At 42.2% G+C, this 27731-nt stretch overlaps 1 protein-coding gene across 1 annotated transcript in view; it reads right to left on the bottom strand.

The window, feature by feature from the left end:
• The window catches only part of LOC137425674 (glutamate receptor 2-like), a 501515-nt gene that overhangs the window by 1166 nt on the left and 472618 nt on the right, over window positions 1–27731 (bottom strand). Inside the window, exons 12-15 of the mRNA XM_068114326.2 lie at window positions 15425–15623; window positions 8244–8491; window positions 7365–7479; window positions 1–1890 (exon numbers count right to left, since the gene is read on the bottom strand). The exon at window positions 1–1890 is cut by the window's left edge and continues 1166 nt beyond it. Of these exons, the coding sequence (XP_067970427.1) occupies window positions 1606–1890; window positions 7365–7479; window positions 8244–8491; window positions 15425–15623 (847 nt within the window). The 3' untranslated portion in view covers window positions 1–1605. The remainder of the gene's footprint in view (window positions 1891–7364; window positions 7480–8243; window positions 8492–15424; window positions 15624–27731) is intronic.

The raw sequence follows: 27731 nt of genomic DNA, 5'->3' as shown, positions 1-27731 counted from the left end.
TTGTGGATGTCTTCAGTTCACTGCATCGTATATTTCTGCCTTTAGAAGTCAACACACAATCTTGTCAACCTCCTGGTTGTCCCAAGAAAGAATTGCTGTCTTGGAGAAGCATTGCCCGCTTGTCCTTGAGGATTGGTGCAAAATGCCTCTCCGCACCTGCCTCCGTACACTTGGTAAGTTCTTTCAGTCTTCTTTGTCATATAATTAGGTTGGCAGTAGGTAAGTGTGCACCAAGTATAGGTTTTGATTAGAAACGGGCCACAAAACTTTTCTTCTTTCCACCAGTTGTTCAATCACCATAAGAGGTCTGGCCAAAAGTACAGATGCAATCCTTATGATCTCACTTCTGCATTTTTGAAGAGATATACGAGAACATGGGATAACAGAGCATCAAGCACAGAGTCTCGGGCACGCTTCAGCCATCAAGATCCCATCCGTTTCAACGTGGACCGTCTCTTTTGGACCATTCAACATGGACCCGTTTCAACATTTGAAATCTGCACACGTTAATGGGTCTGCACACACCGTCATCACAAAAACAATACCAGAGTGGTTTCTCCAGACATAACATCCTCATTGTAGTTTTGTCTCCCTTTAGTTCCACACATCCAAACCATCAGAGGGCACTTCTGTTGTGGTTGCCCCATAAAAGAACACCGGGCATATGACGGACGGTGCATCCTCAGATGTATTTGGGCGAGCCCGAGACATTTTGGTTGAGAATGGACACACCCAGCTCCTGTCTACATGGCAGATAAGCTAATTTAATGGAAAGTTATATCACACTGTCCAACAAAGTTGACCAAAGAGAGAGAGGGGGAGGGGCTGGAGAAGGGGGCATTGAAAGATAAATGAAAACCTAACTCGAGAATCTACTACTGCACCAAGTACCACCAAGGCTTTGGGATTTGTCAAAAAGAAGAGAGAATGATCATGGCGAGGCCGAAAAGGAATCGTGCGGATGATGGTACGGGACATCCACACACACCGGCCAGTTTTATACAGCAAGCTAGCAAAAAGCCACCTCCAAATACCGACATAAAACACGTCACCAACTTATAAAAAGATGGCTTTTTGAAGGAACACTCTGAAATTCATCAGGTGGCCTGACTTCCAGGCATTGTTGTAAACACCGGCCACCTTTAAATGATCCCTGCGTTTGTGTTTTGGAGGAGAGTCGGAGTATAGTGGTGTGTGGCACGGGCAAGCTCACGTAGAAACCAATTTCCACTGGAACTCACAAAAGTGGATCCGGTTTTATAAAAGTTCCCCTTGGTTGGGTTACCTTTTTCCTCGAGTGCTGGGACTGGACACTCAAATTATTGCAGCGAAAAAGCAAAAGGAGAAATCAAGGCAGTGGAAGAACTAGAGGAGGTGTTAGGAAGAAAGATCGGGTTGAAACGAAAATGTAACATTTGTGGAGCATCTTTCTCTGATGTTTCCTCTTTCTTTGTTTTGTTTTACTTTTGTGCCCTGCGTCTGGTTTCAAAATGGCATTATCTGAGAACACCTTTGGCCACTTTATAGAATCCTTCTCTCGTCCGCACAGATAAGGTCGTATGTCTTTTCCTTGAAATGCCTCTGTTCTTGTCAGCAATTCCTGATTCAGATTTTCATCGTCTCTGTGCCATAAACGTTATAGCCCTCCTTGTAGGTGAAACCGACAGGGTTTTGGCCGCCGGTACCACCTGTGTTATACTGTGGCGGTGGCGGTGGCGGCGGCGCAGGGGGTTTTATGAGCGTCTGCGCCAAAAGTTTCATGCGCCGTGCCTCGGATCTGGACTTGTAGCAGAACTCGATGAGCGCCACGAGCATGGCGAGCCCGAGGCCACCGACGAGGATGTAAAACACCCCAGCGACATTGCTGAGGCTCAGGGCACTGGTTTTGTCCTGCAGAAACCAGAAGATAACCGGAAGCAGCAGGAGGGTGGGATGTTTGGGAGATTTTGTCCACAATGGAAGCAGGTAGGGAAGACGTTTAAGAGGGTAGGGTGGGTTGAGGGATAGAGAAGGGTGGGTGAAAATAAGAAGAAAATATGAGCATCAAAAAGTTATTGTCAAAGTCATTTTTGATGCATTATTGTAGGTGGCATTGATTAGTTATTATCGACGTGGAGACGGGTGTGGTCACAATGTCGTTGGCGTAGTTGCAGCACATTGGATCTGGTGCAAGGGAAGTTCTTCCTGAGCGTTACTCAGGGCGGTCGATATTGTGTATGTAACATGTACAATTGTACATGCTAATATATTTCCTTTTTCTCACCCATTAAATTATACTCTCGTACCTCTGCACTCCTCCACCCCACATATCCTCGAACATTATTTCCTTTTTTTCTCAATTGTATTTTTAAGCGGTGAAGCCGCTTCAATATTTGTCTATGTCCTTCCATCCGTCCATCCGTCGTATATGAAGAAGAACCGCAATAACTCACCGTGTTTAATTATAAAGGGTTCTAAAGGGTAATTATAATGGGTTCTAAAGGGTAATTATAATGGGTTCTAAAGGTTAATTCTAAATTGTTCTAAAGTGTAATTCTAAATTGTTCTAAAGGGTAATTCTAAATTGTTCTAAAGTGTAATTCTAAATTGTTCTAAAGGGTAATTCTAAAGTGTTCTAAAGGGTAATTCTAAAGTGTTCTAAAGGGTAATTCTAAAGTGTTCTAAAGGGTAATTCTAAAGGGTAATTCTAAAGTGTTCTCAAGGGTAATTCTAAAGTGTTCTAAAGGGTAATTCTAAAGTGTTCTAAAGGGTAATTCTAAAGTGTTCTAAAGGGTAATTCTAAAGTGTTCTAAAGGGTAATTCTAAAGTGTTCTAAAGGGTAATTCTAAAGTGTTCTAAAGGGTAATTCTAAAGTGTTCTAAAGGGTAATTCTAAAGTGTTCTAAAGGGTAATTCTAAAGTGTTCTAAAGGGTAATTCTAAAGTGTTCTAAAGGGTAATTCTAAAGTGTTCTAAAGGGTAATTCTAAAGTGTTCTAAAGGGTAATTCTAAAGTGTTCTAAAGGGTCATTCTAAAGTGTTCTAAAGGGTAATTCTAAAGTGTTCTAAAGGGTAATTCTAAAGGGGAATTCTAAAGGGTAATTCTAAAGTGTTCTAAAGGGTAATTCTAAAGTGTTCTAAAGGGTAATTCTAAAGGGGAATTCTAAAGGGTAATTCTAAAGTGTTCTAAAGGGTAATTCTAAAGTGTTCTAAAGGGTAATTCTAAATTGTTCTAAAGGGTAATTCTAAAGTGTTCTAAAGGGTAATTCTAAAGGGTAATTCTAAAGTGTTCTAAAAGTCGCCCATCAAATTATACTCTCGTACCTCTGCACTCCTCCACCCCACATATCCTCTTCCATTATTTTCATTTTTCTCAATTGCATTTTTAAGCGGTGAAGCCGTTCTAAATTGTTCGGTGAAGCGGTGAAGAATTGTTCTAAATGGTAATTCTAATGCATTATGGTTGTTTCTCGGCTTTGCCTATTTTACATTACAAATGCCAAACTGAACCCCTTTCTTTGGAAATGGGTGCGATTTTTACCCTGTGCTCACAAAGCGAAAATCAGGGTTAGGCATTCGGGTGCATACCTGTGGTATACGTGTGTATGTGTGGTATACGTGCGTACATGTGGCAGGTCTGCATTTTAAAAATTCATTTTCTCGGCAACCGTTGGTCCGATTGACACGGAATTTTACCATAGGAGGGCCTCCACCTGTAGATTGATTTTATTCATAATTATGACGTCATGGGTCACGTGGTACGGATGCTATCATGGAAAAACGTTACACCTCTATATCTCCTTCATTCAATCAGTATGAATTTTTTCCCCTGCAATTCTTGGTCGGATTGACACTAAATTTTCACCAAAGAAGCATTTCCTCCTGTAAGAATATTTTAATGATAATTTTGACGTCATAGGTCACGTGGTACAGGCGCCATCATGGGGAAAACGAAAAACATTGCACCTCCATATCTCCAAAACCGCTCCATGGAAAAAATTGAAACATGCCTCATTCTAAAGAACTCCACATGGGGAATACGCGTTGTTAACGATGACGATGACGTCATTTGTGCCGCAATTAAGACGTCATAATTTGACAGGGATAACGCTTGATTTGATCAGTTTGAAATTTATTGAGCGTGATCTACATAACAATTATATTAGAGAATATTAATTTATGATGTAATCGCTAACGTGGTCTGGCAGCCATCTTAGATCAAAGGAAAAAAACCTTCAAAAACAGAAGAGTTGGCTCACACTAAGTTGACTGCACAGGGTAAGTATTCTATGAACACCATCTAGTTTGTTTTTTTAAACGACTTATGCCCGCACTGTGTTTATGTAATAAATAGATGAGCCTTTAGTTTTAGGAAGAAAAACAAAACAACAAAAAAAATCACTTTATCAAAACATAGGGGCAATACCCCTGGCACTCACCTGGTGGAATAAACAGCATACTGCACTGACTAAAGGTATTTTAAACCAATTTCAATGCTTGTTAGAAGAAAGGGCAGCATGTAGAATCATACCAACAAAATCATAAGACTTGAAACAAAAAAATACCTATTTTGGGGAGCAACCCCCACCCTCCACTTCCACCCCGTGTACCTCCTCAGACCCCAATTTTTCCAATGCCTTGAACAAACATCGGTACATCACGGATGATGAAGGTTGTGGTGAAGTTTCATTAAAATAGTGTGTGTAGGTTCTGAGAAAAAAGAAAATACCTATTTTGGGGGGCAAGCCCTCCATAGACCACCTTAGACCCAGAATTTTTTAAATGCCAGGAACAAACCTTGGTACAACACGGGTGATTAAGGTTGTAGTTAAGTTTCATCAGAATTGTGTGCGTAGTTTCTGAGAAGAAAGCAAACACCGATTTTGGGGGGCAACCCCCCGTAGACCCCCAAAGGGGCAAATATTTTTTTATGCGGTGAACAAACTTTGGTACATCACGGGCGGTGAAGGTTGTGATAAAGTTTCATCGAAATAGTGTGTGTAGTTTCAGAGGAAAATGCAAATTCTTATTTTGGGAGGGTCAAACCTGGATCCACTTTGACCCCCGGGGGAGACCCCCTTAGACACCGATTTTATTAATGCCGTGAACAAACTTTAGTCACAACACAACAAATATAATTTGTGCTAAATTTGGTCGCAATCCCATCAGCGGTTTCGGAGAAGAAGTTTCAAGTGTTTACGGACGGTAGGACGGATGACGCGCCATCGCATAAGCTCTCCTGAACTTCGTTCCAGGTGAGCGAAAAATCACGCAATCAATGCCACCTAAAATAAAAAGCCATATTTTACATATCCATAAGACTATCCTGAGATAATGCATATGATTGGGAGAGTGGCAATCACAAATAGAATCTTCCCAAAGATTAACTTTCAAAATCACTGCGATATAAAAATGCGCATGTTACAACAGCACACCTGGTTAAATGGAGATGTTTGCTCATGGAATATATATGCATTATCTCACAGAAATTTGAGATTTCTCATCAACTACCATCAGCTACCATGGAGAGTGACTTCAAAATCTGGAATTTTGTGCAGTTGGGAATTTTTCACAACAGAGTTTACACTCCGCAGGTGCATTAGCCGTAACCTCTAGCAGGTGATCATATTGGCGCACCAAACGTACGCTTCGATTAATGACACACTTCTCGGGTCAATTTCAGATGCTGAAGCACTCCTGCCTGATTGGCTAATCGGCATTTATTACAACAACCTGCTGCAACGTCTAAGCTAAGGACAACCAGGAGGGAAATTTCTATGGATGGTAGAAGTTTAGGCCAATTGGATGGAGTCTTGTGCTGCTTTCCATTGTCACTCTCGTAAACCCACGCTCGCATCGGGCCGTAGATCGTCCACCGGTTTGGCAAACCCGGTCGAAGCCCGTTTCAAAGCTCGCATTTATGCAGAATCCAAATTTGTGCCTTTTGAACGTGTTGAGATTTAAATTGCGCAACAAAGACAGCTGGTGCAACGCCGTTGATATCAGATAGATCTTTTGAATTTGTATAAAATCAATGGGCACTCTTCGCCGATGCATTTTATTTGTCCGAGAGTTAAAGTTTGCATCACCGGCAAATAGAGGGCCACGACGTACGTCGAATCGCATGTCGAACTGGTACCATCCAATCGTACTGCCAGGACACGTTTAATTTGGCGAGCACAGAACGAGAACGTTTGGCCTACCGCGCCCTACTCGTCCAAAAGCATCCGAGGATGAAACTTCTGCAAAAAAGAAACCATCAGCTTCCGATGATGGGTGAGGACCGAATGAAGAGGCAGCACCTCTCAGGACAGGTAAATTTTGATAATAGTCGTGGACGTCGCTTCCAACAGATGCCGACCGCATCCAATTTAGCCCATCACCATCCAAACGCAGACAAAGCAATTAATACAATATGTGGTTTGGGGCCCACGGCTAATTCTGTGCAGCCATCTTGTTTAATGTGCCCGGTAAAGGGAAATGCAGCATTTCGATAGAAATTTCCCCCAAGGATACACTGCAGCTTCTTCCTAAAACCGATAGGCCTACCGCCCACAGTCCATTCTTTATACCACCCGTCTGAATTCCCCCCCCCCCCCCATCCCGGACTGACCTTATTCCCGGAGTCCTTCCCGCCGCACTCTCCCTTATCGTACCACCATTTGTTTTTCAGCTTGTCTAAGATGCCTGCCTCGCTCAGTTTCAACACGGCAAGGTTTACGGGGGTGCTTTTGCCGGAGGAGATAACATAAATAACATCACCACATGTTATGTTATGTTATTGAATGCAGCCATTCATTCAATTGGTTCTAGCAAAGCGACGTCAGTACTCCACCACCGAGGCTGGATACCCCGTCGTTTTGGGTAATTGGCAAGGGATTTGCACCGAGCCCGGCCACCTGTCTGCTGACAAAAATGCAAGCGTCGCCTCTGTTGCCACCAGGTTAAAATTGGGTTTTGGCGGAGGTTGGCCGTAGCGACAGGGCTTCCTGATTATCAGATTCCTTCTGACTTTTTCTTTCTGATTTGCTGCGCCATCATGTTCGCCTAAAGGTTTTTCCAAAATCTGGGTCCACCTTCGAGCGGAAGCTCAAAGGCCATGGGAGGGCTTTGCTATCACCGTGCCGGGTTTGCTTTCGTAAGCCCGGCAAGGTATTAGCAAAAGGTGAAAACCACACCCGACCACAGTTAACCATGGATTTTGGCAAAGCCGCATGAGATTGCAAAAAAGACCTATCTTTAACCATTTAGAAAATTTGGAGTGCCAATAGTTACGCAAGGAAACAAGATTTTCGACGCTCATTTGCCGGCGGTGCCTTGCCGATTACATGGTCGGGTTCTGGGTTACCGAGGGTGACCGGGACTGGTCCAAGCCCAAGGAGGCTGACCTTGGAGTCACCTCCACTGCTGCCACACTCGCCCTTGTCGTACCACCATTTGTTTTTCAATTTGTCCAAGAGTCCTTGCTCGTTCAGTTTTAGAACAGCCAGGTTAACTGCATTTCTTGGGGCAAAGCCATATGTGAGGGAGAGGAACAGCAAAGGGGGTCAGGGAGGTTTTGGGGTGAAGGGAAAACATCGAGTCAGATGGTGGAATGGAGGAATCACCAAGGTCTGTATGAGTCAACTGTCCGCAAGGTCTTTCATGCACAGCTGAGTCCATGTCCAATTTTTTTTGCCTCCAAAATGTGCTTACACTTGAATACACAGGATAAAACAAACTGTCTATAACAGCGTCGAGCCACATTTTAGCACTTTTGTGTTTCCACAATCGAACTCACGAGTGACTCGGTATGTAAATGCACCACAGGTATTTTAGTGGCTGTGAATTCAGATGCATGTGTGCAAATGTCTGTGTTTCTGGCAACCTACAAGCAGATGCAGCTGAACAGGGCAAAGGATGTCGGCTTCCAAGCACTTTGGTCATTAAAAAGCAAATAGTTTGTGGGTGGCTAGTTTGTGGATGAAAAGTCATAGGGAAAAAGGGGGAAGGCTTGGTGAATGGGAAGTAAAAGAAAAGCAATCTTCATCCACAGTAATGCAAATAAAGTTAAAATTAGGAGAAAATAAAAACCTCACCTTTAAAAATGTAAAATATGTGGAAAATAATGCAAGAGACGCACATCAGGGTGGGTGGAATACTATAACAATCTCGAAAGGCAAGGTGGGCAAAGCCTGCATATCACAGGTAAAGTGCTAACAGCAACAAAATGGAGTGGCAAGAGCATGAGCTCCACTGCTTGCCTGTTGTTATACTATTCCACCCACCTTAATGGCGATTTCTTTGGCGTGCCGATGCCGTAGCCTTTAGAGTCCAGGTTGCCTCCAACTTTCATGGTGTCGCACGGTTTCCGTTGCTCGATATACTCGTTAGTCGTAGACTCCAGAAGGAAGGCGTATTTGCCCTTTGATTTGCGCACACGTGCCACACCCAGGGCATTGGTTTTCACGAAGACCCAAGGTTCAGCTGACTTCATGTAGTTCCACATTTTCTCATATACGGCGATTTTGGAGCGCTGAGGAGGTACAACATGCATACATGGATGAGGCCAGAAATAAGTCTGCAAAATCATGAAAATGACAACAGGATCAATATTCATTCCGAGATGACTTTTCTCATCCAAATGTTGAGAGATATGCTAACCACCATGGGAAAGGTCAAACGATGTTTTGGGGATGAATCCTTAATCAAAGCAAGAGAGAACCCTCTCCGCTCTTTCTTGTTTTCAAAAAGCGCTCACACCAGAAACGTCACTTTTTTTTGTATACAAGATCGAGGATCGTGTAAGAGCTAACATTAATGACAAAGAGAGAGAGAGAGAGAGGGAAGCACACAAGTACAACAGTAGAGAACAGGGACATCGGGAGATCTGTGGGAGGGAGAGGCATAAAACAAATGGGTGCTCGGACTTCCAGGAAAAAAGTCGGTAAATCAAAAAAGTAGATCTGGGGTGAATTAGCGGGGTTAGAAGAGAACAAGGTTTTGGATGGGGGAAGATAAGAGATGGTGGTGAACAGCTGTTTTAAAGACCTGGAGGGAGGAGTGGGATTGAAGGGCAAAAGGGCGATAGACTGGGAAAACAAGTGGAACATGTCTTTCAATCCTGACAAATCTCACACTCTTACGATGTCTCTCCGAAAAGACCGACTGGACAACCCTCCCATCCACTTTCTGAATAATCCTCTCCAAGAAGTTCTGTCACTCAAGCTTTTGGGTCTCACTATCTGCCATGATCTTTCCTGGGAAAACCACATTTCAAATCTGGCCTCCAAAGCCAGTCGCCGACTGGGCATCCTCCGTCATGCGAAGTCCTTCCTTGGCACACCTGAGCTCCTCACCACGTACAAGGCTTTCATCCACAGCTCAATGGAATACTGCTCTCCCCTATGGGCTGGTGCTCCTGCCTCACACCTAGCTCGTCTTCACGCTGTTGAAACCAAAGCATTCAGAATCATTGGAATCTCCCACGATGAAGCTAACTCCAAGGGCCTCTCACTCACTCACCGCAGGCAGGTTGGTGGTCTTTCCGTCTTCTACCGACTCCTCTCTGGCCTTGCCCCCCCAGCTCTCTCTGGGCTCTGTCCCGCAAATATTCCTACAGGTCGCACAAGATCTGCCTGCAACCCTCTTATGGTCAAACTGCCAAAATCAAGACTCTCTGCTCACCTTCACTCCTTCATTCCTCTTTTCTCCCGCCTCTGGAACAAACTCCCTCACTCTCTTCAATCCCACTCCACCCTCCAGGTCTTTAAAACAGCTGTTCACCACCATCTCTTATCTTCCCCCATCCAAAACCTTGATCTTTTCTACCCCCGCTAATTTCACCCCAATTCCACTTTTTTGAAATACCAACTTCTGTCCTGGAAGTCCTTGGTGTCCTTGTGTTTTATACTTCTCCCTCCCCCCCCCCCCCCTTCCCACGCCTCCTCCCCCCAAGCCCTCTCCCTTCCACACATCTCCCTGCTCTCAAATGTTGTGTTTGTGTGCTTCCCCTTCTCTCCCCATCTTGTTTTCCGTTCCCTCTTTTTATATATTTTGTTTGTCTGGTTGATTTGTTTGTGAAGTAAATGTTAGCTCTTTCACGAGCCTCGATTCAGTATACAAAAAAAAAAAAAGAAAAAAAAAAGGGAGTGGGGGAGTTTGTTCCAGAGGCAGGAGTAAATAGGAATAAACGAGTGAAGGTGAGCAGAGAGTCTTGATTTTGGCAGTTTCACCAGAAGAGAGTTGGTGGCAGATCTTGTGTGACCTGTAGGAATATTTGGGGGACAGAGCACAGACAGAGCTGAGGGAGCTAGGCCGGAGAGCAGACCACCAACCACCAACCCGGCTGCGGTGAGTGAGTGAAAGGCCCTCGGAGTTAGCATCATCGTGGGAGATTCCAATGATTCTGAAAGCTTTGGTTTCAACAGCGTGAAGCTGAGCTAGGTGTGAGGCAGGAGCACCAGAGGGGGGAGCAGTATTCCATCAAGCTGCGGATGATAGCCTTCACCTTTGCCATGGCGGTTAGCATACCTTTCTCAATATTTAGTAGAGAAAAATCGTCGTTCGTATTTTCCCGTCTGACGCAGACTGACTTGGATCTTTACAAAGACCAGTTTTACATTATATATTTATTACACTCACACAGACATTGACGTGAGGGAGGATGGGGTTAGCAGGTGGGGAAAGGATGTGGGGTTGGTATGTACAGAGAAAAAAGTGGTTTGCTCGTGGTGTAACGGAATCCATTTGGGAAAGATTTGAATCACCATCTCTCAACAAAAGGGGCGGTTTGCGATTTAATCTGTCACGGACATGGGACAAGGACATAACATCTCTCCCATATCGTCTGCAATCATCATGGGATGCCAGGATTGTCAACAGACCAATTCATCTTACCAGTGGTTGAGGCCATGTGGCGATTTTCAAGCTTCTTTTTCACTTCAATATCTGCCATGACCAAGGCGAGTGGATTCTCGCCGAAACGTCGACTCTACCGATGGGTGTGGTCAACTGTATAATATTATGTACAGTCCGACAGCAGCAACAACAGAAAACCACTTTTACAAACAGGTGTGGTTAACGGTGGTATACTATGTACAGTCTCCGATAACCGTTGTTGCCAGACATATAATAATCATCTATCTATAAATATTGTTATGTCGTGGGGTAAAGGAATATCTAGGGCCAGGTAGATCTGTATAGGTAACATGCTTCGACTGTCGCGATAGGGAATCTATCCTGTAATAAGTTCTGTGTTTTAGGCGGTTTGTCGGGGAAGTGTATACCTGTGAACATACAAGGATGTTCGTGTGTTAAATAGTTGTAGGGATTAAGATAAACCCCTGTGTGTCAGACCTGGTAATCATTCCTTTGTCCCTTATGGCAACGCACACATATAAACACTTAGATAGGCCCTTAGTGTAACATTAAATAAATGCCTCTTCCCTTACAATGACCTTGGAAGAAGACCGGCAGGAAGCCAGATCGGGGCACCGCCGGATGGCCGCCGCCAGCCGCACCACCAGCTGGCCGAGCAACATCGTGAGAGACGAGTTGTAACCTACGCCACAGGGAACGTGTGATTGGTTGGCGCGGAAGGCGCGAACCTCCAGCCAATCAGGGTGGGAGGCATGAAGACGCAACTGAGAAGGAGGTTGTTCATTGGAGGGAAGGCGCTAGAAGGTTCGGTGGATGGCGGGAAGCTACGAGACGCTGATTGGGGGGGGGGGGGGGGTGCAGAGCTGATGTCACCAATAAGGTTACAAAGGGACGCGCTGGATGACATTTTGGCTCTCTCTCTTGGCTCTCTGCGTGCTGGACCCCTTTGTATTGGAGATCTCTCTGTGCTTGAAGCTCTTGCTCTTCTTGTCCCTGGTCTTCATTGGCTCTTCCTTCTCGCATGCTGGACCTTCGTGCTTCGTGCTGGGTGACGTTGGTTCGTCGTGGTGCTTGGAGCGGGATCCGGTGCTGTTGGAACTGGAGCGAGGGACCTCGTGGCGTGACGCGGAGCGAGTCGCATCGAGGCCTGGCGAAGCGTGCAAGCGAGCGGACGAAGGGTTTCTTTGCGCTGGAGCTTGGAGCCACGTTGGACGGCGGACACGACTACAGACAAAGATAAGACGCACCACATTTCACAAGTACACGACGAGACATTAATTTTATGAATTCAGTCCTTTGTTCGTTTCTGAAGTGAGGTGTGCGGGATCCCGATTTAGGATCATTATTAGATTTATGATCGCGTTTCCCTGTCCCGACCTTTATTTAAAATAAACCCTTGCATTACTTTCCATTCCTTGTTAGACCCGTGTCCGTTTGAGTTCGTTCCCTCTCCAGGTAAGCGCTGCTGCCTCTTCTTCTTCACTTCTTCCTCCCGCGTTTTATAGCCGAATCCGAGTTGGTCGTCACCTCAATTAAATCCGTTCGGTCTTCCGCGGTCCCTGGTGTTAACCTTGAGGGATTCGCATGACAATATAATGGGCTAATGCCATCTGTCTGTCTATCCCACCCTCTAAAATGGAAATGCTCCTTGGAGAGAAAAAAATAGTAAAGTTGCTTAAAATTAATCCAACCTATGGAATAATTATAAAATAAACAAATTTTAATGAAGAGATCGCATCTTCATGTGTATGAAGTGCAGATAGTGCAACATTTGGAATTGTGATTGAGCCAAAGGAATTTTGTGAATAAATCAACAAGTTGTTAAACTCATTTTACTCTATTATTTTATTTAAGTCTCAGGTGCATACGACAACTCAAGACATTCCTTTCTAATCCCCTGTTTTGAGCTCTTTCAACCAGTGTAAGAAAAAAAGGATTTCTTTTTATTTTATTTTATATCGTGGTATTTAAAAAAAAGTTAGAATCCATGATACTTTCATTGAAAGTGTCTGTTTGAATCTTCTTAAGCACCAAATATAGCAGATATATTTGTATTCCGTCAATTTATACTAGAATCGACAAATCTGTGTGATACATGTTTTGTCTCCAGTCACCTGGCCTCCGTGTCACACCACGACATAGAGGACGCATTACAGCATCAGAAGTTCACCTCTAGGATTTTCATATTAGCAAGGCTTGGATGCATTTATATATAAGTGTAGGTTTTAAAGACCAATCTTTTAACATGAATGTGTGTTCACTATGGTCTATTTTTGAGGATAAAAGAAACTCGAAAAACATTTTCCATAAAAGAGAAATTATGCCTCTTCTATTGGAATTGTAGACGGTGGCTTGTAAACCGAGCCTCAAGGGCGGTGTAGAGAAGCGGTTTTTTTATTTAAATAACAATAAATACCAGGTGCAGGGAGGTGAAATTCGCTGCATATGATGTGCAACGGGCACAGAGTAAAACGAGTGTTCATTTACATCGATATGATGTACAATAAATAAAGAAGATATAATCACACCTGATGCTTGGCCGAGGCTTCAAAACTTTGGCATGCTCATGCTCACATTTTTGACGGGCTTTTTACTAGTTGAAAATAAAACAGGTTGGCATGCAGAAAATAAAACATTGCATCAATATGAGTATCTCGTTCATCGAACCCTAATGAATGAATGAATATTCTTCGTACCTCGTGATTTTCGAATCAACGGTTCAGCTGCCATATACTGTGCCGATTCGTCCATTGCCCCGTTTATGCCCCAATTTGTATGTGGCCCCCAATTAATTTAATTGTAAGTCATGCAAACATACAATGATGTCTCCCAATGAATTCGTCCTGCCTGTGACAAAGGATAAAGCTACTGTCACAAGTGGGAAAGCAGCCTTCGACTGTCTTAAAATGTCCTTGGGAACCTCGAACGTTGTTTTGTCAATCTTTCTTTCATAAACTTTTCTTGAAGCTTGGGCATCGTTTCATGAGTAACGGAGCCTCATTGAGAAGTAAATCGTGGGTCCTGTTCCGAGGAGTCATGCCATCGTTATTCCAGCATAATATTGTCCATAATCACAAATTCTTTCCTTTTTTATCCTCGCAATTAAACTCTTGTCACTGCCAGGTCAAGAGAAAACCAAAAGTATTCAAATGTAGAACATTAGAGTTTAATTCAGGCCCAAAACAATTCTGAACAATCCTCTCCAAGAAGTTCTGTCACTCAAGCTTTTGGGTCTCACTATCTGCCATGATCTTTCCTGGGAAAACCACATTTCCAATCTGGCCTCCAAAGCCAGTCACCGACTGGGCATCCTCCATCGTGCGAAGTCCTTCCCTGGCACACCTGAGCTCCTCACCACGTACAAGGCTTTCATCCGCAGCTCAATGGAATACTGCTCTCCCCTCTGGGCTGGTGCTCCTGCCTCACACCCAGCTCGTCTTCACGCTGTTGAAACCAAAGCATTCAGAATCATTGGAATCTCCCGCGATGAAGCTAACTCCAAGGGCCTCTCACTCACTCACCGCAGGCAGGTTGGTGGTCTTTCTGTCTTCTACCGACTCCTCTCCGGCCTTGCTCCCCCAGCTCTCTCTGTGCTCTGTCCCCCAAATATTCCTACAGGTCACACAGGATCTGCCAGAAACCCTCTTATGGTGAAATTGCCAAAATCAAGACTCTCTGCTCACCTTCACTCCTTCATTCCTCTTTACTCCTGCCTCTGGAACAAACTCCCCCACTCCCTTCAATCCCACTCCTCCCTCCAGGTCTTTAAAACAGCTGTTCACCACCATCTCTTGTTTTCCCCCATCCAAGACCTTGTTCTCTTCTAACTCCGTTAATTCACCCATAATCCACTTTTTTCTTTGGAATCCAGACTTCTTTCTTTCCTGGAAGTTCTAGCAGTGTTCATGTGTTTTATACCTTGCCCACCCCCCACTCCCCCTCCCATGCCTCCTCTCCCAAGCCCTCTCCCTCCCATGGGTCCTTGTTCTCTGCTGTTGTTCTTGTGTGCTTCCCTCTCTCTCCCCATCTTGTCTCCCGCTCCCTTTATTGTATGTTTTGTGTGTCCGTTTGTCTTTTTTTGTGATTGATGGTCGCTATTTCACGAGCCTCGATCTTGTATACAAAAAAAAAAAAAAAAAAATTATTTCCATCTTTCCTGTTATATCAAGTTCTGCATCTTTATATGGCTTTATCCCATTGAATATGTATTAATTATCAACACATGCTGCCTTTTATATTCTCTACAGAAACTTGTTTAGACAAGCCAACTCCAATGTCCCAAAGATTAATGTCCGTGCCAGTGAAAGTGGAACCGTACGCTAAAAACATGTCTGACATGACAGTCATCATGAATGTGCAAAGTTGATTGTTTTGAATGTTCTTGTGCAAAAAGAGACCTCAATTATAGTTATAACAATTATCTCTTCATATAGAGTTTTGGGAAAGGCATGATAGCCTATTATTTGTTTTATTGTCCTCGTATCACATCTCCTGATAACACGATGAGAAGGAACGCATGATTGACACCCACATGTGATGAATATTTCTCAATGAAGGCAAAACACGAATAATATGAAGCAATTCTTACCCGGAAGAACTCCTTGGTAGAACCAGAGTCCACCGTACCATAAGCAATTTCTGTCTGTTTGGCCAAATCATCTGAACTCTCAATGGGGGATACCATTCGCTCAACGGTGAGGAAGGCAGCCAGGTTAGCTGTATACGACGAAATGATGATGAGCGTAAAAAACCACCAGACACCTCCCACGATTCTCCCCGACAGTGACCTGCACGAAAGAAGAATGACAAGCAATCATCATTTGGTTCACTTATTCCTGTAACCTTATCCTTTGTTTCCACAGGTGAATTCCAAACTAGTTGTCACTGGATTTGGACCATCTCAACCAATGAGAATCCTACATTAACCAATTCAGAACCAGCAAACTCCTCCAAACTCACCGGATAGTCCTGATTATGGGAAACATGGAATTTGGTTCTAGCTCAGACGTGTTCAGAACTTGCGAATGGAGACACTGATGTACCTTACCTTCAAAGAGTGAAAGTTCTCTTTAATGCATTGACTTTTGTATAAGATCAAGGAACAAACAAGAAATATGTCGTGCATAGCACGATACTTGCGAAATCCCTAAAATAGGTTGTTGGCCTATGCTGACCTCAAAAATAATTGGTGGTTGAATTCAGTGATCTGGTATGCAAATCCTCTTAAAATTTCAAGTCAATCAGATGAAAATCGAGGATTTTAGAAATTTGGCCTATGTTGACCTTTTGGCCTATGTTGACCTTTTGGCCTATGTTGACCTCAAAATACTTGGTGGTTGAATTCAGTGACCAGATATGCAAGTCCTCTTCAAATTTCAAGTCAATCGGATGAAAATTGAGGATTTTAGAAATTTGGCCTATGTTGACCTCAAAAATACTTGTTGGTTGAATTCAGTGTCCAGATATGCAAATCTTCTTAAACTTTCAAGTCAATGGGATGAAAATTGAGGATTTTAGAAATTTGGCCTATGTTGACCTTTTGGCTTATGTTGACCTAAAATATAATTGGTGGTTGAATTCAGTGTCCAGATATGCAAATCTTATTAAAATTTCAAGTCAATGGGATGAAAATTGAGGATTTTAGAAATTTGGCCTATGTTGACCTTTTGGCTTATGCTGACCTAAAATATACTTGGTGGTTGAATTCAGTGACCAGATGTATGCAAATCTTATTAAAATTTCAAGTCAATGGGATGAAAATTGAAGATTTTAGAAATTTGGCCTATGTTGACCATTTGGCCTATGTTGACCTAAGATATAATTGGTGGTTGAATTCAGTGTCCAGATATGCAAATCTTATTAAAATTTCAAGTCAATGGGATGAAAATTGAGGATTTTAGAAATTTGGCCTATGTTGACCATTTGGCCTATGTTGACCTAAGATATAATTGGTGGTTGAATTCAGTGACCAGACGTGCAAATCCTCTTAAAATTTCAAGTCAAACAAATGAAAAATGGGGATTTTAGAAATGTGACAATGTTGGTGACCTTTGGCCTATGTTGACCTATTGACCTTTTAACCCCAAAAACAATAGGCTTCATGCTTATGACCAACTCCACAATTTCGTGAAGTTTCGTGAAGATCGGTTGAAAATTGTGACGTGTAGGCGACTGACATGCAGACAAACAGAGAATAAAGCACAAACCAAGCAATCTCCCCTTTTTATATACTTTGTTTGCTTGTTTGTTTGTTTGATAAATGTTAGTCTTTCACGAGCCTCGACTCTGAATACAAAAATAAATAAATAATAATATATATACTCGAAAAATCTTCGATTTTCACAAGTAATAACTTTAAAAAATAGTCAAAAGATTACAATATGCCACGGAAACTTAGTGAACATCTTTACGGCATCATTGTTTTCAATGCTGTAGTTAACATGAACTCTCATTGTAGTTAAAATGTTAGACTTGCTTAGCAATTGTAAATACAATTTTACTGAGTGTGCCGCCATAGAAGGCCTCACACCCTGAGCACGACAACTTGGTGGTTCTGTCAATATTCGGTTGCTACAGCATTAGTGAAACTGGATCAGCATTCGGTAGTGAGCATTCCTCCGCCAGGCTGAACAGTTTATGCTTTTTATCCCACTGATCGGCCAGATCTGCATCCGGACAGGAAGCAAAATATAATCGGCTTGTCCTTGTCGCCTACCCAACTCATTAACCAAGTTTTGTCACAATCCGTCCATAACTTTTTGAGATATCGTGCTATATACGACATATATCATTTGAGATATCGTGCTATATACGACATATATCATTTGAGATATCGTGCTATATACGACATATATTATTTGAGATATCGTGCTATATACGACATATATCGTTTGAGATATCGTGCTATATACGACATATATCGTTTGAGATATCGTGCTATATACGACATATGTCGTTTGAGATATCGTGCTATATACGACATATATCGTTTGAGATATCGTGCTATATACGACATATATCGTTTGAGATATCGTGCTATATACGACATATATCGTTTGAGATATCGTGCTATATACGACATATATCGTTTGAGATATCGTGCTATATATGACATATATCGTTTGAGATATTGTGCTATATACGACATATATCGTTTGAGATATCGTGCTATATACGACATATATCGTTTGAGATATCGTGCTATATACGACATATATCGTTTGAGATATCGTGCTATATACGACATATATCGTTTGAGATATCGTGCTATATACGACATATATCGTTTGAGATATCGTGCTATATACGACATATATTATTTGAGATATCGTGCTATATACGACATATATCGTTTGAGATATCGTGCTATATACGACATATATCGTTTGAGATATCGTGCTATATACGACATATATCGTTTGAGATATCGTGCTATATACGACATATATCGTTTGAGATATCGTGCTAAAAACGATAAACAAGAATATCATTTTGACCCTATCTCTAAATGGTGAAGAATCACTTTTAAAAACTTTTTAAAATCTCGTATCCGGATCCAGATTCGGATTTTCACCAAAACATAATCTCTTCCTTGTCACACACCCAACCTGTCAACCAAGTCTCATCCGAATTTGTCCATAACTTTTTGAGATATTGTCCTATATATTGTTGTAACACTCATCCGGATCCGGATTTTCACCAAAATCGAATCAATTCTTCCTTGCCACACATAAGCATGTTGCTGCAAGCCACTTTTACATCCCCTCCGAAGGACGACATGCTTTGTGATGCAACGTCCCCTGACGGCAGTGCAGCAGAACAACAACTTTCATCCAACTTCACGTGACCAGCAATTAAACCAGGATGTGGCAGCTCAGAAGTAGCTTACCAAGTGAGACTTCCACACCTGCTCCCTTTTTCCCTACTCGCCCACGCAAAGGTTTATGGCAATGTGAAGTTCAAATAATTCAAAGATATGTAAGAAAACCAAATTACCAGGGGCCTTTGGTCCCACCAAGACTTTGCCAATGCAGAACTCCCACCTATTGCAGGTAGTTCTCATTAAGACACAAGCTGTATAAGGAGATAAAGAAGAGTTGTTGCAGTCAAGAGGCCTTAGATATTGCGTGAGCGATTTCATATATATATATTTTTATGCAGTATGTAGACAGATAGATTTTGATTGATAAAACTTTCTCTGTGTGTCTGCTTTTAAGACTACCAGCAGGGGATACCCAGCACTGCCCAGAAGTGGACGGAGGTGTTTGGAAGAGACCTCGCACTACCCGGCTGAGTGAGCTGTTCACAGCGTTGGTTTCAGCATGTATAGAACATTGTAAAACTGTGGAGTTATTAGCCGTGTGGTTGGAGTTATTAGCCGTGTGGTGGTTATCTTTTGCCTGCAGGTTGGCGGCAGCATTACCTGACCCACATCCCAATATACACTCCATAGCGCCCTTTGGTGGCCTTGAAATGGACGTCAAGGCCAATGGGTAGTAGCAACCGAGGCCAGATTCTGAAGAACATACACACGAAGCTTGTGGCTTCTGGGTGCCACGGTTTGGCCATGAAAGAATAACAAACAAGTACAGATACATTCAAAGTACACCGCCCCCATGCCAAATAATTAAATATCCTTCAGCGCGGCATTCCTGGGGCACCTGTGGCGCCCAGCAATACCGCCGTGCAGCTCATAGAAACTGTATTTGGAGGGAGGTGCACAATATTTGATTGATTAATTGCATAATTAAAATCAATAAAAGATTGTCATAAAATATTTTCTTAATCAATTGGCTAATAGCATAACTAAACCACTAGACTAGTGCTTCATCCGAAGATGTAACTTTTAGAAATTTAATTAAATAAGTCATTAATTAAAAAAATTAATTTATTAATCAATAAATAATTAATCGATTAATTGATTAAACAATCAATAAATCAAAAATACCCTTTACAGACAAATCACTTGGTCATTATCATGTCCAAATATCAGCTTCCTAGCTCAAAAGGTGCTCGAGATATTGGCTAGATGAGAAAGAAAATAAATGATTAATAATGAAAATAAATAAATAATAATCGCAAAAAAAATTAAATAATGAATCAATTGCCTAACAGAACACATAAACCACCACCATTTCATCTGAATCTGTAACTTTAAAAAAAAATTTTTTAGTCATTAATCAAATAATTAAATAATTAATCGATTAATTAATAAATCAAAAATATCTTTTAAAGCCAAATCACTTGGTCATTGGCATGTCCAAATATCAGATTCCTAACTCAATAGGTGCCTGAGATAATGGCCAGAAGAGAAAGGAAATGTATAAGTACTTAATTAATCGCTAATGATTAAATAACTCATCAATTAATTGATTAATCAAAAAACAAAAAATACCCTTTTTGACAAAGTACTTGCTCACTATTATGCCGAAATTTCAGCTTCCTAACTCAAAGGATGGCTGAGATATCGCCTGGACAACCAATAAAACAAACAAGAAGACGTCATGCATAGCACGATACTTGCAAAATCCGCCCCCCCCCCCAAAAGTTTTCCATTGATACAGCAAATTGTCCATTTCATGAAGATTCAAATTTACAATCTTGACCAAAGCTCGGGTGAACAGGATGAAAAGTGACGATTTTTCAAATGAAAAATGATTTTAGAAGTTTGACCTTGAGTTGACCTTTGACCTTTTGACCTCATAAATAGTTGGCTTCCCAATTCAGTGAGGCAATGCACAAATGCTGTTCTATTCCCAAGTCAATCGGATGAAAATTGACGGTTTTTCAGATAAAAATTGATGATTTTGGAAGTTTGACCTTCAGTTGACCTTTGACCTTTTGACCTAAAAAAAATAGTTGGTTTCCTAATTCAGCGAGGCAATATGCAAATGCTGTTCAATTTTCAAGTCAATCGGCTGAAAATTGACTGTTTTTTATCAGATGAAAAGTGATGATTTTGGAAGTTTGACCTTGAGTTGACCTTTGACCTTTTGACCTCAAAATAGTATGTTTCCCAATTTAGTGACTCGATATGCAAAATGCTGTTCAATTTTCAAGTCAATCGGTTGAGAATTCACAGCTTTTTGGATGAAAATTGATTACTTTTAAAATTTGACCTTGAGTTGACCTTTTGACCTTAAAAATAGCTCATTTCCCAATTTATTGACTCGATATACAAATGTTATTCAATTTTCAAGTCAATCGGATTTAAAATGGCGATTTTATAAATTTGACCTCGATGACCTTTGACCTCAAAATCAATAGGCTTCTCAATTGGGATGACCTAGACAACTTGGTGAAGTTTTGTGATGATCGGTTTAGAGTTGTGACCTGTAGGCCGGTGACAAACAGACAAACAGACAGACAGAACCACAAACGCAACCGACCAATATACTTGAAAAATCTTCGATTTTGCAAGTAACAAGAAAGCAAGAAAACAAACAACCAGAGTGACAAGCGTTACGCCTAGGTCCCCCGTCGTTGAAGTGATGTGAGTTGACAAAGTGGAAGACGCAGAAAACATGCTATGATATGATATTTCGCTCACAAGGTTCAGACATACATGGAGGCGGCCATCTTGGATTTTGACGTGGCCACCCAATTTTCAATAGCGTTCTTCCTTATGTCTAGATACACCCACACACCAGATTAGAAGTTGGTACTTTGCTTATTTTTCAAGATATTTCGCTCACAAGGTTCAGACATACATGGAGGCGGCCATCTTGGATTTTGACGTGGCCACCCAATTTTCAATGGCGTTCTTCCTTATGCCTAGATACACCCACACACCAGATTAGAAGTTGGTACTTCGCTTATTTTTCAAGATATTCCACTCACAAGGTTCAGACAAACATGGCGGCGGCCATCTTGGATTTTGACGTGGCGACCCAATTTTCAATAGCGTTCTTCCTTGTGCCTAGATACACCCACACACCAGATTAGAAGTTGGTACTTTGCTTATTTTTCAAGATATTACGCTCACAAGGTTCAGACATACATGGCGGCGGCCATCTTGGATTTTGACGTGGCGACCCAATTTTCAATAGCGTTCTTCCTTGTGCCTAGATACACCCAAACACCAGATTAGAAGTTGGTACTTTGCTTATTTTTCAAGATATTACGCTCACAAGGTTCAGACATATATATGGTGGCGGCCATCTTGGATTTTGACGTGGCGACCCAATTTACAATAGCGTTCTTCCTTATGCCGAGATACACCCACACACCAAATTAGAAGTTGGTACTTCGCTAATTTTTCAAGATATTCATCTCACAAGGTTCAGACATACATGGCGGCGGCCATCTTGGATTTTAACGTGGCGACCCAATTTTAAACAGCGTTCTTGCTTGTGCCTAGATATACCCACACACCAAATTAGAAGTTGGTACCTCGCTTATTTTTCAAGATATTCAGCTCACAAGGTTCAGACATACATGGCATCAGACATACATGGCGGCGGCCATCTTGGATTTTGACGTGGGTTGCACCCACACAACAAATTCGAATGCGGTCCTTCGCTTACGTACGCACGCACGCCCACATGCACGCACGCACGGACGGACGGTCGCACGGACGGAGGGGAAAACCATAGTCCCCCTTTCGCTCCGCTGTGCGACGGGGGACAAAAACGGAGTACTCCCTTTCAGCGTGCGTCATTGCCGAGCCCCCTTCGGTGCCCGGCAATGACGTTATGCAGCGCCTGGAGATGGCATAGGAAAGGAGCGGTGTACAACAAATGCATAAACGTACAAACAAACACAAAGACAAATATTTATGTAAATATCTATATAGATAGTATACTCATATTTTTATGTACTCTTTGTCTGGATCTCACTGTTCAATGACTGCAAAATAATATTCCAAGATGCAGCAAATTCCATTCATTGTTCTTTGACAGTTGTGTAAATAGGCCTCAAAAGTGTCTAATATGATACAATTTCAATTCCAATGCTGGTGGTGACAGTCATTGTTGAAATAGCGACTTGGACTTGTCCTGGCCCAGATCGTAAATGGAAGTGAATAGCTCCAGGGCATCACCAATTGTTTCGATTCTATGAGTGGAATGGTTCATTTACTCAGGGGGACAGCAATGCCTTCTGTCATGGCTGCTGACTCACAGCGGCAATGATTATTTGGAGTCCAGTGAGATTGGTGCGGATTTGTAGTCAAGCGAGTCATTTGCTGGATATTTGTACGACGATAGAGACACTCAGATGGGTCTCCGAGAGGATTGATGTAATAGTTAAGAATAACACTACACTAGTGATGAGGCAAGGGAGAGCCCGAACTTTTTCAGCACACGTCAGTGTTGTTGTATAGACCTAGACAGTCTTTTCGAACAAGTCCGCAGCACGGAGACGTCTGATCGATATCGCAGGAGCGACCCAGAGATCTCCCACATCTAGGATGGTGCAGTGGTGCACCCCCACCTTCAAGAGTGAGGGCTGTAGTGAAATTGTATACAAGTTATAACCCAGGTGTTATTACAACTACTGTCCACTGTATGGCCACTATAAGATCTTGGTCCCGAAGTGCGGAGGGCAGTCCTGTGACATTTATCGTGTGTTATTCATGTGTATGCCGAGAATGGTAAGGGGAAGTACATTGCATATTGCTTGCTTGTTTGCTTGGATGTCATACCCACTCTTGCTCGTATGATTGTAGTGTACTGATACTATGCTTGCTGATTTCCTTCCAGATACTGCGAGAGATTGATTCTGATTAAACTCAGCTTGGAGACACTGTTGTATATTCTGATTATTTACAACAAGGGCCATGACGGAGAGACGGAGAGACGGAGAGACGGAGACTGACTTTGACTTTTGAAGCTCTTTTATTATAAAGGTAAGAAAACCACACAAGTCATGCAAATAATAAAATCACCACAATTCCAAACATGTGCAGCCCAACAACTATAAAAACCCCAAACACTAAAATAAAAAATTTAACACACCATTATCAAGTTTACAAAACCCACCCTTTACACACCATTTTTCCACAAAGGTTTGTAAATCATCTTTCATTTGGCAAAAAGTGTAACCTTGCCATGACCAGAGCCTTAAAAACAATTACCACATCACATAAAATATTAGCATTTGCCAGGAGCTTTGATTTTCTTGTCTTGTAGATTGCTAATTTTACAATATAAATTAAGAAATTTACAAGAGCAGTCTCAGAGCGTTTTTTGTAACTAAGTGGTATTCCAAAAATAAAAACCCGTGTTGAAAAAGAAAAGTTCATACGATTAAAAAAGTTGATAAAAAACCAAAGAAGGGAGAGAGTCTTGCACAATCTATGTAAGCATGGAAAAGGTCTTCAGAAATCATACAAAAGGGGCATTCCACTGAATTATCCTCAGTAAAACGATGTAATAAAATATTGGAGGGCAACACCATATGGGCGAGTCTCCAAGCAATATCACCAGTTCTCTTAACAATCGGTGAAACATACATTGCAGACCATTGCGGATGGGAGGGAGACCCAGAAGGCAGTTTCTCTTTCCATCGAGCCCCAAAAGAAACCGGCTGTAACGAGGGAAACCGGATTGAAATACATAAACGATACCGTCTCTTTTTATCCTTGCTGGAAAGTGGTGATGAGGATAATACGATAGATGTTATGGTGCTATCAGCCGGCAGGCTAGAACTAGCACAGATCTGTGGTGGTGTTTGGTGATCACCAATGTTGGTGGTTGAGCTCAGGCCCAAATGCCTAAAAACACACAGGATTTCCTGAAGGACCTTGGCTATGCTCCTCAATGATCTAATACCAGTTCTTACTTGAAGATGTCCTGTGGAGAACCAACCATTCCTGTTACAATCATGAAGGTCCCAAGTCGTGCTCACACCAGCACTCAAAAAACGTTGCACAAAGGCACGTGAGTGAGGAATAGCAGGAAAAATGGCATTGTAGAAAAGGGGTTCCCGGAGGAAACTTCCACTGTTGTACGTCTCCATTTGCCGAGTTACTGAAATGAACTGCCAGACGTGCAAGACATCTTGGTAAAAGTCAGGGAGCAGCAAAGCATCGATATGTTGCAGCTCCATGAAAAAGAGTTCACAATTGTAGTCAAGCATGCCAGCTTGTTTTAATATACAGTTTGCAGTAGATTTCCAGGGCAAGGCCTCCAGAAATATAAAATGACGAGCGGTAGAGACTCGGAAGGCCATCACCCGACAAAGAATGCCCACAAGTCCATAAACCCCTTCCGCCAGTGGAAGGCAAATAGTCTCTGGCTTTAGCCAGTGTTTGCCATCCCAAAAGAAGTCAAGTAAGCATTTTTGGATTGACACCAACGTTGCAGGTGGCTGCAAGGCAATCATTTTATGCCATAAGAGAGGGGCCACCAGGTTGTTAATGACCAGGGCACGACCTCGAAAAGACAAGGTCAACAAAATTTCTCTCCATCTGTTTAATTTATTGCTAATTTTGTGGAGCAAACCATCCCAATTCCTTTTGACAAAACCTGGGTTTCCAAGATAAACACCGAGGTATTTCACACCTTCTTTTTCCAATGTCAAATTCATAGGGAGAATTGGAAGGGCAGAAGGTGGCGTACCGCCGACCCAAACTGCTTTGCATTTCGACCAATTAATTTGCGTTGTACATGCTTGAGAATATACCCGTTGACACTCAAACAGCAGAGCAATGTCATTACTGCTGCGAACAGCAACACATACATCATCAGCATAGGCCGAAATGATAACGGGATTTCTGATGGAGTCACTGAAAAGCCCATAAGAGAAGATCGTAAACGAATCAAAAGGGGCTCAATGCAAAGAGAGTACAATATTCCAGATAAGGGACAGCCTTGCCGAATTCCCCTCCCAATCCGCAAAGGTGAGCAGAGACCATCATTGATTTTGATCAAGCTAAAAATGTGATTATACAATAAGGATACATATGAAATAAAGGATGCCCCAAAACCAAATTGCTTTAAAATGTGAAACAAATACTCATGATTAACAGAGTCAAAAGCCTTTTCTTGGTCAATAAAAAAGAGACCGGTATGTTGTTGTTGAAATGCACACACATCCCACAGGTCTCGTACCAAAAAAATGTTATCGTGCATAGATCTGTGCATAACACAGTACGATTGATCCTGATGTATAGCTGTGCTTAAAACAGTCTTTACACGGTTAGCTAGCGTTTTGGCAAAAATCTTGTAATCTGTGCAGAGAAGAGAGATTGGACGCCAGTTCTGTATCAATTGCAGGTCGTTTTTCTTAGGGATAAGGCAAACAACTGCACGCCGACAACTAAGGGGTAACAATCCCTCACGCAGACTGTATAAAAACACTGAGTGCAAAGCAGGACCAAGCATGTCCCAAAAGGTTTTATAAAATTCAGCTGGTAGCCCATCAAAACCAGGAGCCTTATGATCAGCAAGGCCATCGAGCGCAGTTTTAAGTTCACCGAGAGTAATGTTCTCATCCAAGACATGCCGTTGATGCTCATCTATCTGCGGTAAATTGGTCGTAATATTCTGCATTGCAGGCACATCATTGGGCTTAAAGGAAAACACATTCTCAAAATAAGACCGAACAAAATGAACAATCTCCGTATTATCACTAAGAATATGCCCATCACTAGCCCGAAGACTAAGCATTTGCTGGCTCGCCTTCGTCGTCTTCTCAAACATAAAGAAATCTTTACAACATGTGTCTGACGACAGTAAACCATTCACTCTCAGCCTGACTAAGGCACCAATACCATTTTCTTGAATTAATTCCTAAAGCAGAGTTTGTTTTTCAAAGAGGAGTTGACACCGTCTTTCATCACTGAGGACCTCAGCACCTTCCTGCAATCGTAGAATTTCTTGTTTCAAGGCATCAATACATAATTGTTTACTTTGAGAGCAATTGGTTTTGTATTGCTGACAGAAAACACGGATCTGCGCTTTAGCATAGTCCCACCACTGACAGAGATTTAGGAAACGATGTTGGAAATCCACAACCTTGTCCCAAAAAACCACAAAGGATGATTTAAAGAAAGGATCGCTCAGAAGTGAGGTGTTAAAGGACCAATACAGGGTGCGGCGTTTGAAACGAGGAAAAGAAAAGCACAGTTTTACCAAAGAATGATCAGAGAAGCTTGAAGGGACAATAGCCGTATATGTCACAAGGTTGACAGCAGAGTTAGGAATATAAAATTTATCAAGCCGAGCAAGTGAAAGATGATTTAGTAAAACCCGACACCAGCTAAATTGCTGCAGGTTTGGGTGTTGTTGCCGCCATACATCGTTGAGGTCATGCCGCAAAATTATACTGGAAAGAGGCTTACTTGAAGCTGGATGTGGCTCTGCACTGTTCCTATCTAAAGTTGGGTTTAAAGTACAGTTAAAGTCACCCCCTAAGCACAACAACGTATCAGAAGAGAGGTGTCTCAGGAAATTAAAGGACTGATTCAAAAAAAGTTCCTCTATCTGTACTATCGCTTGGAGCATAGACGTTAACAAACATAAATCGTTGCTGATTGTATTCAAACTCCACAGAGGCTAGATAGCCTGGTACGATTTCCTTAAAGATGGGGGGGGGGGGGGGGGGAGACAGCCAAACGTGAACTGACAAAAAAAGCAATACCCGCACTCACAGAATCTGTATTACTAAAAAACCAAGTGCCAATCAGCTGTTGCTGCCAATCAGCCATGCAGTCTGCAGTGGCACGAGTTTCTTGCAATAAAAGTACATCAATCTTTTCCCTCCTGGCTAATTGCACAGTTTGGGACCTACGCAGCTGACTGCGCCCACCATTAATGTTCAAGCTTGCTATGTTCATAAAAACATAGGCAGCAACACAGCCATTACAGGTTTAATTCTTTACTTGCTGTGACAAGGTACCTACCTCTTCAGTCTTTTTCAGTGATTTATCAGAAATATGAAGAGCCGCAGAT

The sequence above is a fragment of the Myxine glutinosa genome, chromosome 4 (assembly GCF_964187855.1).
Source record: "Myxine glutinosa chromosome 4, kmMyxGlut1.1, whole genome shotgun sequence".
Lineage (NCBI taxonomy): Eukaryota > Metazoa > Chordata > Myxini > Myxiniformes > Myxinidae > Myxine > Myxine glutinosa.
This window is presented reverse-complemented; position numbering and strand designations above follow the sequence as displayed.